This window comes from Salmo salar, chromosome 11 (assembly GCF_965601325.2).
Source record: "Salmo salar chromosome 11, fSalSal1, whole genome shotgun sequence".
Classification (NCBI taxonomy): Eukaryota; Metazoa; Chordata; class Actinopteri; order Salmoniformes; family Salmonidae; genus Salmo; species Salmo salar.
The window spans coordinates 20,255,305-20,271,314 of NC_138301.1; the positions used below are offsets into that span (position 1 = coordinate 20,255,305).

Consider the following 16,010-nt stretch of genomic DNA (forward strand, 5'->3'; position numbering starts at 1 on the left):
GAGGTAAAGAAACATTGGTGTGAAAAAATACCTTGGCAGGAAGTGATCACTTAAAAGGTATGCAGGTCAACACTCACTCACGCACACACACCACACACACACCACGGGTTAGAGATAGAGACTGATGAACCGAGCGGGTGGTATGTTGCGCTGTGTGCTCTAAGGACCCAGCTGAGGACGGGAGAGATCAATACTGTGTGTGTGTGTGTGCGATTGAGAGCCTCTGTGTTGCTAATGGAGCGCTACTGTGTGGGAGGGGGTGTTGTTAGGGACTCAGGTGGTGTGTGTGTGTGTGTGTGTGGGGGGGGGGGGTATACAGTGGAGAGGGAAGGCCTTGGTTACAGCAGTGGAGAGGGGAGGGTGAGAGTTGGAGGTGATGGGAACAACGCCTCCATTGTGGGCTCACAGGAGGTAAGCGCCCCCCTGCATCTCCAGCCACCTCCACACACATTAAACGCTGAGCTCCACTGGGCACGGCCGCCATTATTTCAGACACATATCGCATCCCCAGCATGATTTTCCACTTTGCTTCTTCCGTGCATGGAACTGTCAACCACCCCGTGTCTCACACACACATGCATGCACACAACCACACACACCCAAACAAGTCCAAACATCGAACCTTCCTCTCCACTGCTCTGCCCATGTAATCCAGTCTTCCCCTCCTCTCTGCTTCCTCCTGCCAGCCATTAACGGCTGTGCTCTGTGCTGTGCTCTGTGCTGTACTCTGTGCTGTCCAGGGTGCTCACACTGCCTGTGTTTTCTCATTGTGTTTCCTCCTGTATGGGGGCCATGACGCCGATCAATAGGAATCAGTGAAAACACTTCCACAGGTCCCTAGACCCTCTGACTCCCAGTGTGATGTACCCTGTCGGACTCCACCCGTTTACAGATCAGGAGCAGAGATGGAGCCTTACCTACAGAGGTGTGGCGAGACAACTGACCTGCATGTAGCTTCACTCACCTGAGAGGCCAGTTGGGTATACTACAGTGCTAGTACTACTTGACTGGCTTTGACTTAGCCGCATGACTGGCACTGTTCCAGGTAGCAGGGGTAGTGAGCAGGATGAGCGGGCCTGACTGTGTAGGGGAAACCACTGAGTGGACTAGTAGATTAATCTATGTTTGTAGTGGAAAGGGAGTGATAAGCACAGTGTGACCGGGTTTGCGGACGAGTCTGTCATTGGGAAGCTACAGCCCTGTGGATGAGGCTCGGCCTGACTGACTGATCCACTGACCGATCTGCCTGACTGACTGGCTGGCCTAACTGGTGAGACTGACTGTCTGTCTGACCTGTCGTCTCAATGCAGCGGTGCTGTCTCTCATAGTGCTGATGACCATCTCACACTCCTGGCTGTGTTTGCGGCTGTCCTCCAGGTCTCTCTGGGTGTCTCGGAGGTGCTGGCTCAGGGCACTCAGGGCGTCATCCCCGCTCTCCAGCTGGGCACTGTGGGCCTTCAGCTCCCCCTGCAACACCACCGCCTGGGCACACAGATGCAGCACATGCTCGTCCCGCTCCACCACCTGGGACACAGGGACACACAGGCAGGCACACAAACACACATATAAACAAGACATGCTATTAACACTCATAAATCAGGCCTAGAGATGTACGCAAGAACAACTCCTGGCAACATGGGTATAAACAGCAGAGATAAAACCACAACACATGGAGTGCTTGGGGCTATATGGTTCTTTCTGCATTTTTGTCCAAATGGAGTTATTGACAGCCTTGTTCTGTTCAATGTTCTCTACCTATAGAGTACTCTAAATACCCCAATTCATGATGTTGTGTAAAAAAAGATATACTACATAAAAATTGCTGACACCGTTCAAACCAATGAGGGTTTGTAAGTAACTTTAACACCAATTATCTTAGAATCATCTTCTAGCAGACAGAACCTCTAGCAGACAGAACCTCTAGCAGGTAGAACCTCTAGCAGGTAGAACCTCTAGCAGACAGAACCTCTAGCAGGTAGAACCTCTAGCAGACAGAACCTCTAGCAGGTAGAACCTCTAGCAGGTAGAACCTCTAGCAGACAGAACCTCTAGCAGACAGAACCTCTAGCAGATAGAACCTCTAGCAGATAGAACCTCTAGCAGGTAGAACCTTTAGCAGATAGAACCTCTAGCAGATAGAACCTCTAGCAGACAGAACCTCTAGCAGACAGAACCTCTAGCAGTTAGAACCTCTAGCAGTTAGAACCTCTAGCAGACAGAACCTCTAGCAGACAGAACCTCTAGCAGATAGAACCTCTAGCAGATAGAACCTCTAGCAGACAGAATCTCTAGCAGATAGAACCTCTATCAGGTAGAACCTCTATCAGGTAGAACCTCTAGCAGACAGAACCTCTAGCAGACAGAACCTCTAGCAGATAGAAGCGCTAGCAGATAGAAGCTCTAGCAGTTAGAACCTCTAGCAGTTAGAACCTCTAGCAGATAGAACCTCTAGCAGACAGAACCTCTAGCAGACAGAACCTCTAGCAGATAGAACCTCTAGCAGACAGAACCTCTAGCAGATAGAAGCTCTAGCAGATAGAACCTCTAGCAGACAGAACCTCTAGCAGACAGAACCTCTAGCAGATAGAACCTCTAGCAGATAGAAGCTCTGGCAGACAGAACGTCTAGCAGACAGAACCTCTAGCAGATAGAAGCTCTAGCAGACAGAACCTCTAGCAGACAGAACCTCTAGCAGACAGAACCTCTAGCAGATAGAAGCTCTAGCAGACAGAACCTCTAGCAGATAGAACCTCTAGCAGACAGAACCTCTAGCAGATAGAAGCTCTAGCAGATAGAACCTCTAGCAGACAGAACCTCTAGCAGACAGAACCTCTAGCAGATAGAACCTCTAGCAGATAGAAGCTCTGGCAGACAGAACCTCTAGCAGACAGAACCTCTAGCAGATAGAAGCTCTAGCAGACAGAACCTCTAGCAGACAGAACCTCTAGCAGACAGAACCTCTAGCAGATAGAAGCTCTAGCAGACAGAACCTCTAGCAGATAGAACCTCTAGCAGATAGAAGCTCTAGCAGATAGAAGCTCTAGCAGACAGAACCTCTAGCAGATAGAAGCTCTAGCAGACAGAAGCTCTAGCAGACAGAACCTCTAGCAGATAGAACCTCTAGCAGATAGAAGCTCTAGCAGACAGAACCTCTAGCAGACAGAGCCTCTAGCAGATAGAAGCTCTAGCAGATAGAAGCTCTAGCAGATAGAAGCTCTAGCAGACAGAACCTCTAGCAGATAGAAGCTCTAGCAGACAGAACCTCTAGCAGACAGAACCTCTAGCAGATAGAAGCTCTAGCAGACAGAACCTCTAGCAGACAGAACCTCTAGCAGATAGAAGCTCTGGCAGACAGAACCTCTAGCAGATAGAAGCTCTAGCAGATAGAAGCTCTAGCAGACAGAACCTCTAGCAGACAGAACCTCTAGCAGATAGAAGCGCTAGCAGATAGAAGCTCTAGCAGTTAGAACCTCTAGCAGTTAGAACCTCTAGCAGATAGAACCTCTAGCAGACAGAACCTCTAGCAGACAGAACCTCTAGCAGATAGAACCTCTAGCAGACAGAACCTCTAGCAGATAGAAGCTCTAGCAGATAGAACCTCTAGCAGACAGAACCTCTAGCAGACAGAACCTCTAGCAGATAGAACCTCTAGCAGATAGAAGCTCTGGCAGACAGAACCTCTAGCAGACAGAACCTCTAGCAGATAGAAGCTCTAGCAGACAGAACCTCTAGCAGACAGAACCTCTAGCAGACAGAACCTCTAGCAGATAGAAGCTCTAGCAGACAGAACCTCTAGCAGATAGAACCTCTAGCAGACAGAACCTCTAGCAGATAGAAGCTCTAGCAGATAGAACCTCTAGCAGACAGAACCTCTAGCAGACAGAACCTCTAGCAGATAGAACCTCTAGCAGATAGAAGCTCTGGCAGACAGAACCTCTAGCAGACAGAACCTCTAGCAGATAGAAGCTCTAGCAGACAGAACCTCTAGCAGACAGAACCTCTAGCAGACAGAACCTCTAGCAGATAGAAGCTCTAGCAGACAGAACCTCTAGCAGATAGAACCTCTAGCAGATAGAAGCTCTAGCAGATAGAAGCTCTAGCAGACAGAACCTCTAGCAGATAGAAGCTCTAGCAGACAGAAGCTCTAGCAGACAGAACCTCTAGCAGACAGAGCCTCTAGCAGATAGAAGCTCTAGCAGATAGAAGCTCTAGCAGATAGAAGCTCTAGCAGACAGAACCTCTAGCAGATAGAAGCTCTAGCAGACAGAACCTCTAGCAGACAGAACCTCTAGCAGATAGAAGCTCTAGCAGACAGAACCTCTAGCAGACAGAACCTCTAGCAGATAGAAGCTCTGGCAGACAGAACCTCTAGCAGATAGAAGCTCTAGCAGATAGAAGCTCTAGCAGATAGAACCTCTAGCAGACAGAACCTCTAGCAGATAGAAGCTCTAGCAGACAGAACCTCTAGCAGACAGAACCTCTAGCAGACAGAAGCTCTAGCAGACAGAACCTCTAGCAGACAGAACCTCTAGCAGACAGAACCTCTAGCAGATAGAAGCTCTAGCAGACAGAACCTCTAGCAGATAGAACCTCTAGCAGACAGAACCTCTAGCAGATAGAAGCTCTAGCAGACAGAACCTCTAGCAGACAGAACCTCTAGCAGATAGAAGCTCTAGCAGACAGAACCTCTAGCAGACAGAACCTCTAGCAGACAGAACCTCTAGCAGATAGAAGCTCTAGCAGATAGAAGCTCTAGCAGATAGAACCTCTAGCAGACAGAACCTCTAGCAGATAGAAGCTCTAGCAGACAGAACCTCTAGCAGACAGAACCTCTAGCAGATAGAAGCTCTAGCAGACAGAACCTCTAGCAGACAGAACCTCTAGCAGATAGAAGCTCTAGCAGACAGAACCTCTAGCAGATAGAAGCTCTAGCAGATAGAAGCTCTGGAAATACTAGAAAACGCTCCAGTATCAGCTCTCAGTTTTCCTGCAGGGTGAGGATGGCGTGGGAGCTGACCTGAGCCCTGGCTTCCTTCAGGTCCTCGTCCTGGGCCTGTAGAGTGCTGTCCTGCTGGGAGATCTTGGTGAGGCAGGCCTGGTACTTGACCCTGTACAGCTCCAGGGACTGGGTCAGGGGCTGCAGCCTGGTCTCTGTGTCTGCTGCTCTGCTCTCAGCCTCCTGCAGCACAGCCCTCAGCCTGGACAACTCTGCCTCCTGGCCCCGCAGACGGTTCTCCCTATCAGATGCCTGTGGGGGGGACACACTTCAATATGCCTGTATAATGGCTTACATAAACCTGCAATAGGTACAGTACTGAGGGTACTTCACTGCTTATTAAAGTGAAGAGAAATCCATGTTCCTGTCTTTCTGTGTACTGTACTCCTCTCACTCCTCCCACCCACCTCCTCCTCTGCCTGCCTGGTCTGTCTCTGGGTGTGCTCCAGGTCAGAGTGGAGGTGCTTCATGGTTCCTCTACACTGCTGCAACCTGCCATGGGTTTCCTGTAGCTCAGCCCTCAGGCCCGACACCTCCTCCTCCCTGCTCTCCTGCTGAGCTCGGGCCTCCACCTGCCACCGCTGCAGCTCCCCACGCAGAACACGCACTGCCCCCTGCTGGTTGTCCCGCTGGAGACAGAGGGTAGTGTCAGTGAGGGAGTGTGTAGGGAGAATGTGTGTGTGTGTGTGTATGTGTGTGTTTGTATGTATTTTTATGTGTGTGTGTATGTATGTATGTGTTTGTATTTGTTTGTGTGTGTGTGTGTATATATATATATATGTGTGTGTGTGTGTGTGTGTGTGTGTGTGTGTGTGTGTGTGTGTGTGTGTATGCATACACACATATGGGGGGTGTAGGGGACACACAGACAGAACAGACAGATATGATCCAGTACACTCCTTCAGCCTTCCTTCCTCTCCCTGCAGCTCCACCGAGGCACTTTAATGACACCAGCTCTACATTACATTATTACACTCCAGAGTACAATATCCCAGATGGGATAATATTAGTTTTCCCCTGGCTGATGATGCATTACAAAAGTAAGGAGCACTGTAACAGATGGCTCTCAGGGTAAAAATAATAAATCCCACAGACTTGTAACATGGCTGGGAGACACGCACCCACACCCACAAAACACTTCTGTGATTCATCTACTCCTTCGTTCTTACTGACTTCTAAGCCAGAAGAGAGAGAGAGGAAGAGAGAAACACGATTAGTTTGCATTTAACTTACAAACATCATTAAGACCCCAGCACTAATTGTGTTCTTTTAAATGAGTTAAATCTGTTAATGACTCCATCAGTGAGTCCAGTGCATTGATGTCTCGCCGGAAAGGAGGGAGGAAGTGAGAGGATGGACTGAGGCAGTCTGTGACATCACAAACCGTGTAGACACACACAAATATGGAGGTAAAAGATACATGCAGAGAAAAGAGGACAGATGAAGAGGATAAATATAATAATAATAGTAGGACAGATATAGGGAAGGGGGCTGATGTGGAGAGAGAGAGAGAGAGGGGCTCTAATCCATAATACAGCCTGCCTGCCTGGCCTGCTGCATACATTACTGCATCAATCAGTGCTAAGCTGCAGTGTAATTTTCTAACTCCCTATTTCTCTCCCAACCTCATCACACAGACAACACCCCATGGCTATTTTTGATGAGATTCAGTGCTAGAGAGAGAGGAGGCGAGGGAAGGGGGGGGGGGGGTGTTTATAGAGCAGCCTCACTCCCTCTCTCTCTCCCTCTCGCAGCTCAACCACTGATTAATTTCCAACTAGATCGCTTGGCTAGCAGTATTATTAGCATAACATTTCCATGGATCAGGCCCTGCAATGAAACCCTTTCATCAAGTCACTTGTCAAACATAAAATTTCAAATCTCATTTTGTTTCTAATATAATTTTCTTACTGGGTGTGTGTGGAAGGCAGCGGGAGCTGGGAAAACGGACAGTGGGGGAGGTGGGGGAGGAGGGTTGTTATGCAGAAGATAAACGGAGTCATCAATCAAAATTAAAAGAGCTCTGGGTTGGTGTTAACCATGGTGTCTGTAGCCGCTTCGACTTTTACACACAAACACACTGGGCCCCCTGCCCAAGGTCAGTGCTCTCAGATCTGTCTGTCTGTCTGTCTGTCTGTCTGTCTGTCTGTCTGTCTGTCTGTCTGTCTGTCTGTCTGTCTGTCTGTCTGTCTGTCTGTCTGTCTGTCTGTCTGTCTGTCTGTCTGTCTGTCTGTCTGTCTGTCTGTCTGTCTGTCTGTCTGTCTGTAGAGTGGACAGAGGCTGAACTCTCAGCTAAAGACAAAAGAGCAGTCTGACTATCTTATCTTGTGACTGAGGCAGAACAGAACGGCAGGCAGACACCAAACTTAGTCGATCACACAGGTCCACAAACTCAAACAACGCCTTTCACGTCACAACAATGTGACAGCACATGCAATAAATAACGATAAATCTAGCCTTGATTACAAAATGGTCAAAGCTGTCACTATTACAACCCCCAGCCCTAGTTCCAGACTGTACCAGTAATTATGAAAAATAACATAGCAGGGGGGAGTAGGAGGAGGAATGGGGATTTCATTTGAATAAGGATACAGAATCAATGCAATTTAATCAATCTTAGCTAATTAAAATAAATCTATATTGTGAAACAATCAAGGTGCATTAACAAGATTCAAATAAATGAAGGAACTGTGCCAAGAGGCTGCCCATTTCTAATTAAATGATACTAATTGGAATTCCATGGCTGTGTGCTGTGCTGTGCGTTTGTTGATGCCGTGGAGAGAAAGACAGAGGGATGGCTGACTGCCTGCTCCTTTGTCTCTGCTGCTTCTCCTCAACAGCACACATTACTGCACACAACACAGCCACACCATGGGCCATCTCTCACAGTTTGTGTATACAGTGACCTCTGTCATGCCCTGATCTGTTTCACCTGTCATTGTGATTGTCTCCACCCACTTCCAGGTGTCACCCGTTTTCCCCGTTAGTCCCTGGGTACTTATTCCGGTGTTCCCTGTTGGTCTGTTGCCAGTTCGTCTTGTTTTGTCAAGTCAACCAGCATGTTTTTCCCGTGTCGCCTGCTTTTTCTTATCTCTCTTTTGCTAGTCCTCCCGGTTTTGACCCTTGCCTGCCATGACTCTGAACCCACCTGCCTGACCATACTGCCTGCCCTGACCTCGAGCCTGCCTGCCACTCTGTGCCTCCTGGACTCTAACCTTCTCCCTTACCTCACCTCGCTCATCAACTCATCCTTGACCGCTGGCTACGTTCCTTCTGTCTTCAAGAGAGCGAGAGTTGCACCCCTTCTCAAAAAACCTACACTCGATCCCTCCGATGTCAACAACTACAGACCAGTATCCCTTCTTTCTTTTCTCTCAAACTCTTGAGCGTGCCGTCCTTGGCCAGCTCTCTTGCTATCTCTCTCAGAATGACCTTCTTGATCCAAATCAGTAAGGTTTAAAGACTGGTCATTCAACTGAGACTGCTCTTCTCTGTGTCACGGAGGCTCTCCGCACTGCTAAAGCTAACTCCCTCTGCTCTCATGCTCTCATCCTTCTAGACCTATCTGCTGCCTTTGATACTGTGAACCCTCAGATCCTCCTCTCCACCCTCTCCGAGTTGGGCATCTCCGGCGCGGCTCACTCTTGGATTGCGTCCTACCTGACAGGTCGCTCCTACCAGGTGGCGTGACGAGAATCCGTCTCCGCACCACGTGCTCTCACCACTGGTGTCCCCCAGGGCTCAGTTCTAGGCCCTCTCCTATTCTTGCTATACACCAAGTCACTTGGCTCTGTCATATCCTCACATGGTCTCTCCTATCATTGCTACGCAGACGACACAATTCATCTTCTCCTTTCCCCCTTCTGATAACCAGGTGGCGAATCGCATCTCTGCATGTCTGGCAGACATATCAGTGTGGATGACGGATCACCACCTCAAGCTGAACCTCGGCAAGACGGAGCTGCTTTTCCTCCCGGGGAAGGACTGCCCTTTCCATGATCTCGCCATCACGGTTGACAACTCCATTGTGTCCTCCTCCCAGAGTGCTAAGAGCCTTGGCGTGACCCTGGACAACACCCTGTCGTTCTCCGCTAACATTAAGGCGGTGACCCGATCCTGTAGGTTCATGCTCTACAACATTCGCAGAGTACGACCCTGCCTCACACAGGAAGCGGCGCAGGTCCTAATCCAGGCACTTGTCATCTCCCGTCTGGATTACTGCAACTCGCTGTTGGCGGGGCTCCCTGCCTGTGCCATTAAACCCCTACAACTCATCCAGAACACCGCAGCCCGTCTGGTGTTCAACCTTCCCAAGTTCTCTCACGTCACCCCGCTCCTCCGCACACTCCACTGGCTTCCAGTTGAAGCTCGCATCTGCTACAAGACCATGGTGCTTGCCTACGGAGCTGTGAGGGGAACGGCACCTCCGTACCTTCAGGCTCTGATCAGTCCCTACACCCAAAGAAGGGCACTGCGTTCATCCACCTCTGGCCTGCTCGCCTCCCTACCTCTGCGGAAGCACAGTTCCCGCTCAGCCCAGTCAAAACTGTTCGCTGCTCTGGCACCCCAATGGTGGAACAAGCTCCTTCACGACGCCAAGACAGCGGAGTCAATCACCACCTTCCGGAGACACCTGAAACCCCACCTCTTTAAGGAATACCTGGGATAGGATTAAGTAATTCTTCTAACCCCCCCCCCCAAAAAAAAAGATATAGATGTACTATTGTGAAGTGGTTGTTCCACTGGATATCATAAGGTGAATGCCCCAATTTGTAAGTCGCTCTGGATAAGAGCGTCTGCTAAATGACGTAAATGTTTATGACCATTCTCTTGCCTGGCCCTTGTATTATAATAAATATCAGAGACTTGAACCATCTGCCTCCCGTGTGTGCATTTGGGTCTCGCCCTGTGCCCTTATAGATCTCCATAAGTATTGGGACAGTGACATTTTTAGTTGTTTTGGCTCTGTACTCCAGCACTTATGGATTTGCATCCATATTGGGTGAACTGTTTAGAAATTACAGCACTTTTTGTACATAGTCCCTTTAATTCAGGGGACCAAACGTATTATCTGCATTAAAGTAGTATTTGGTCCCAAATTCCTAGTACACAATGACTACATCAAGCTTGTAACTCTACAAACTGAATTTCCTTAAAACCTGGGAGTTTTGGTAAAGTTACTGCAATTTTACAACCCTACATGGGGATGAGAGGGTTAGACATACTGTAATAGGAGGGATGAGAGGGTTAGACATGCTGTAATAGGAGGGATGAGAGGGTTAGACATACTGTAATAGGAGGGATGAGAGGGTTAGACATACTGTAATAGGAGGGATGAGAGGGTTAGACATGCTGTAATAGGAGGGATGAGAGGGTTAGACATGCTGTAATAGGAGGGATGAGAGGGTTAGACATACTGTAATAGGAGGGATGAGAGGGTTAGACATACTGTAATAGGAGGGATGAGAGGGTTAGACATGCTGTAATAGGAGGGATGAGAGGGTTAGACATGCTGTAATAGGAGGGATGAGAGGGTTAGACATGCTGTAATAGGAGGGATGAGAGGGTTAGACATGCTGTAATAGGAGGGATGAGAGGGTTAGACATACTGTAATAGGAGGGATGAGAGGGTTAGACATACTGTAATAGGAGGGATGAGAGGGTTAGACATGCTGTAATAGGAGGGATGAGAGGGTTAGACATACTGTAATAGGAGGGATGAGAGGGTTAGACATACTGTAATAGGAGGGATGAGAGGGTTAGACATGCTGTAATAGGAGGGATGAGAGGGTTAGACATGCTGTAATAGGAGGGATGAGAGGGTTAGACATGCTGTAATAGGAGGGATGAGAGGGTTAGACATGCTGTAATAGGAGGGATGAGAGGGTTAGACATGCTGTAATAGGAGGGATGAGAGGGTTAGATATACTGTAATAGGAGGGATGAGAGGGTTAGACATGCTGTAATAGGAGGGATGAGAGGGTTAGACATGCTGTAATAGGAGGGATGAGAGGGTTAGATATACTGTAATAGGAGGGATGAGAGGGTTAGACATGCTGTAATAGGAGGGATGAGAGGGTTCGATATACTGTAATAGGAGGGATGAGAGGGTTAGACATGCTGTAATAGGAGGGATGAGAGGGTTAGACATGCTGTAATAGGAGGGATGAGAGGGTTAGACATGCTGTAATAGGAGGGATGAGAGGGTTAGACATTCTGTATGTAGAAATGTGTGTATTATGGTGTGTGTATACATATTGTATAGTTTATAGATTATGGTGTGTGTATACATATTGTATAGTTTATAGATTATGGTGTGTGTATACATATTGTATAGTGTATATAGATTATGGTGTGTGTATACATATTGTATAGTGTATATAGATTATGGTGTGTGTATACATATTGTACAGTTTATAGATTATGGTGTGTGTATACATATTGTATAGTGTATATAGATTATGGTGTGTGTATACATATTGTATAGTGTATATAGATTATGGTGTGTGTATACATATTGTATAGTGTATATAGATTATGGTGTGTGTGTATACATATTGTATAGTTTATGCAGCTATATAATAGGCCTGGCACCAAGCCCATCATTCCAGTAGCTACTGTAAACAGTGTTGAATAGTCTCACTAAGGATGTGGTATGATGTGTGTGTGTAGCTGACCTGTGTGAGCAGGCTGTCCCTCTCCTGCTGTAGCTGGCCAGTTGTCTGTAGTTGTGCCTCCAAGTCCTCCTCTCTCTGACTCAGGCTGCCCTGGAGACAGCTCACCTCCTTCTGCAGCCTCTGCACCTCCTCTCCAAGGGCCTGCTCCTGCTGAGCCTGCACTGACAGCTACACACACGCACAGTGCACAGCATCAAGAGTCCCCCCACACACACACACACACACACACACACACACACACACACACACACACACACACACACACACACACACACACACACACATATAATTTAATGTTTAGTGACACATTATCCCTTATCAGGAAACAATTGCTGCATGTGTGGACGCAAGTGTGAAATTGAACAAAATCCCAGTCCATATAATTAAAGAAAACAGTGCTGTGAGCAGACAAGAAGAGAAGGCAGGGGAGCATGGAGACAACCAGAGACAACCACAAAACAGCTGTGTTCTCCTCTATTCAGCTTGTAGTCAGACCTGTACAGCTTGTTGTCTGGAGAAGTGGAATCTGATTCCCTGTAATATATGTGGATCTTACCCTGTTTCCCCCCTGGGGCGGCAGGTAGCCTAGTGGTTAGAGCGTTGGACTAGTAACCGAAAGGTTGCAAGATTAAATCCCGAGCTGACAAGGTAAAAATCTGTCGTTCTGCCCCTGAACAAGGCAGTTAACCCACTGTTCCTAGACCGTCATTGAAAATAAGAATTTATTCTGAACTGACTTGTCTAGTTAAATAAAAGGTTAAAATAAAAACCCCACCCCCTCCAGCAGCAAGTTTCGAGTGAGTGATAAACTCCTCTCCCCTCCCCTCCCCATCCTCACCTCTCAACCCCTCCAATCCTCACCTCTCAACCCCTCCCATCCTCACCTCTCAACCCCTCCCATCCTCACCTCTCAACCCCTCCCATCCTCACCTCTCAACCCCTCCCATCCCCACCTCTCAACCCCTCCCATCCTCCCATCCTCACCTCTCAACCCCTCCCATCCCCACCTCTCAACCCCTCCCCTCCCCATCCTCACCTCTCAACCCATCCCATCCTCACCTCTCAACCCCTCCAATCCTCACCTCTCAACCCCTCCCATCCTCACCTCTCAACCCCTCCAATCCTCACCTCTCAACCCCTCCCATCCTCACCTCTCAACCCCTCCCATCCTCACCTCTCAACCCCTCCAATCCTCACCTCTCAACCCCTCCCATCCTCACCTCTCAACCCCTCCCATCCTCACCTCTCAACCCCTCCCATCCTCACCTCTCAACCCCTCCAATCCTCACCTCTCAACCCCTCCCATCCTCACCTCTCAACCCCTCCAATCCTCACCTCTCAACCCCTCCAATCCTCACCTCTCAACCCCTCCCATCCTCACCTCTCAACCCCTCCCATCCCCACCTCTCAACCCCTCCCATCCCTCCCATCCTCACCTCTCAACCCCTCCCATCCTCACCTCTCAACCCCTCCCATCCCCACCTCTCAACCCCTCCCATCCTCCCATCCTCACCTCTCAACCCCTCCCATCCTCACCTCTCAACCCCTCCCATCCTCACCTCTCAACCCGACCCATCCTCACCTCTCAACCCCTCCAATCCTCACCTCTCAACCCCTCCCATCCTCACCTCTCAACCCCTCCAATCCTCACCTCTCAACCCCTCCCATCCTCACCTCTCAACCCCTCCAATCCTCACCTCTCAACCCCTCCCATCCTCACCTCTCAACCCCTCCCATCCTCACCTCTCAACCCGACCCATCCCCACCTCTCAACACCTCCATCCTCACCTCTCAACCCCTCCCATCCTCACCTCTCAACCCCTCCCATCCTCACCTCTCAACCCCTCCCATCCCCACCTCTCAACCCCTCCCATCCTCACCTCTCAACCCCTCCCATCCTCACCTCTCAACCCCTCCAATCCTCACCTCTCAACCCCTCCCATCCTCACCTCTCAACCCCTCCAATCCTCACCTCTCAACCCCTCCCATCCTCACCTCTCAACCCCTCCCATCCTCACCTCTCAACCCGACCCATCCTCACCTCTCAACCCCTCCCATCCTCACCTCTCAACACGACCCATCCCCAACTCTCAACCCCTCCCATCCTCACCTCTCAACCCGACCCATCCCATCCCCACCTCTCAACCCGACCCATCCCATCCTCACCTCTCAACCCGACCCAACCCCACCTCTCAACCCCTCCCATCCCCACCTCTCAACCCGAACCCATCCTCACCTCTCAACCCGACCCATCCTCACCTCTCAACCCCTCCCATCCTCACCTCTCAACACGACCCATCCCCAACTCTCACCTCTCCCATCCTCACCTCTCAACCCGACCCATCCTCACCTCTCAACCCGACCCATCCTCACCTCTCAACCCCTCCCATCCTCACCTCTCAACACGACCCATCCCCAACTCTCAACCCCTCCCATCCTCACCTCTCAACCCCTCCCATCCTCACCTCTCAACACGACCCATCCCCACCTCTCAACCCCTCCCATCCTCACCTCTCAACCCGACCCATCCCATCCTCACCTCTCAACCCCTCCCATCCTCACCTCTCAACCCCTCCAATCCTCACCTCTCAACCCCTCCCATCCTCACCTCTCAACCCCTCCAATCCTCACCTCTCAACCCCTCCCATCCTCACCTCTCAACCCCTCCCATCCTCACCTCTCAACCCGACCCATCCCCACCTCTCAACACCTCCATCCTCACCTCTCAACCCCTCCCATCCTCACCTCTCAACCCCTCCCATCCTCACCTCTCAACCCCTCCCATCCCCACCTCTCAACCCCTCCCATCCTCACCTCTCAACCCCTCCCATCCTCACCTCTCAACCCCTCCAATCCTCACCTCTCAACCCCTCCCATCCTCACCTCTCAACCCCTCCAATCCTCACCTCTCAACCCCTCCCATCCTCACCTCTCAACCCCTCCCATCCTCACCTCTCAACCCGACCCATCCTCACCTCTCAACCCGACCCATCCTCACCTCTCAACCCCTCCCATCCTCACCTCTCAACACGACCCATCCCCAACTCTCAACCCCTCCCATCCTCACCTCTCAACCCGACCCATCCCATCCCCACCTCTCAACCCGACCCATCCCATCCTCACCTCTCAACCCGACCCAACCCCACCTCTCAACCCCTCCCATCCCCACCTCTCAACCCGAACCCATCCTCACCTCTCAACCCGACCCATCCTCACCTCTCAACCCCTCCCATCCTCACCTCTCAACACGACCCATCCCCAACTCTCACCTCTCCCATCCTCACCTCTCAACCCGACCCATCCTCACCTCTCAACCCGACCCATCCTCACCTCTCAACCCCTCCCATCCTCACCTCTCAACCCCTCCCATCCTCACCTCTCAACACGACCCATCCCCAACTCTCAACCCCTCCCATCCTCACCTCTCAACACGACCCATCCCCAACTCTCAACCCCTCCCATCCTCACCTCTCAACCCCTCCCATCCTCACCTCTCAACACGACCCATCCCCACCTCTCAACCCCTCCCATCCTCACCTCTCAACCCGACCCATCCCATCCCCACCTCTCAACCCGACCCATCCCATCCTCACCTCTCAACCCGACCCATCCCCACCTCTCAATCCCTCCCATCCCCACCTCTCAACCCGACCCATCCTCACCTCTCAACCCCTCCCATCCCATCCCCACCTCTCAACCCGACCCATCCTCACCTCTCAACCCCTCCCATCCCCAACTCTCAACCCCTCCCATCCTCACCTCTCAACCCCTCCCATCCTCACCTCTCAACCCCTCCCATCCTCACCTCTCAACCCCTCCCATCCCCACCTCTCAACCCCTCCCATCCTCACCTCTCAACCCCTCCCATCCTCACCTCTCAACCCCTCCCATCCCCACCTCTCAACCCCTCCCATCCTCACCTCTCAACCCGACCCATCCCCACCTCTCAACCCGACCCATACCCACCTCTCAACCCCTCCCATCCTCACCTCTCAACCCGACCCATCCTCACCTCTCAACCCCTCCCATCCCCACCTCTCAACCCCTCCCATCCCCACCTCTCAACCCCTCCCATCCTCACCTCTCAACCCGACCCATCCCCACCTCTCAACCCGACCCATCCCCACCTCTCAACCCGACCCATCCCCACCTCTCAACCCCTCCCATCCTCACCTCTCAACCCGACCCATCCCCACCTCTCAACCCGACCCATCCTCACCTCTCAACCCCTCCCATCCCCAACTCTCAACCCCTCCCATCCTCACCTCTCAACCCCTCCCATCCTCACCTCTCAACCCCTCCCATCCTCACCTCTCAACCCCTCCCATCCCCACCTC

At 50.8% G+C, this 16,010-nt stretch overlaps 1 protein-coding gene across 5 annotated transcripts in view; it reads right to left on the reverse strand.

Annotated features, from left to right (window-relative positions):
• LOC106562084 (uncharacterized) overlaps positions 1-16,010 on the reverse strand; it is a 205,556-nt gene that overhangs the window by 23,059 nt on the left and 166,487 nt on the right. For all 5 annotated transcript variants that reach the window (XM_045689148.2, XM_045689147.2, XM_045689149.2 and 2 more), the window contains 4 exons: positions 11,674-11,841; positions 5,404-5,625; positions 5,018-5,248; positions 1,294-1,524 (listed from right to left, as the gene is read on the reverse strand). In XM_045689148.2, coding sequence (XP_045545104.2) covers positions 1,294-1,524; positions 5,018-5,248; positions 5,404-5,625; positions 11,674-11,841 — 852 coding nt within the window. The remainder of the gene's footprint in view (positions 1-1,293; positions 1,525-5,017; positions 5,249-5,403; positions 5,626-11,673; positions 11,842-16,010) is intronic.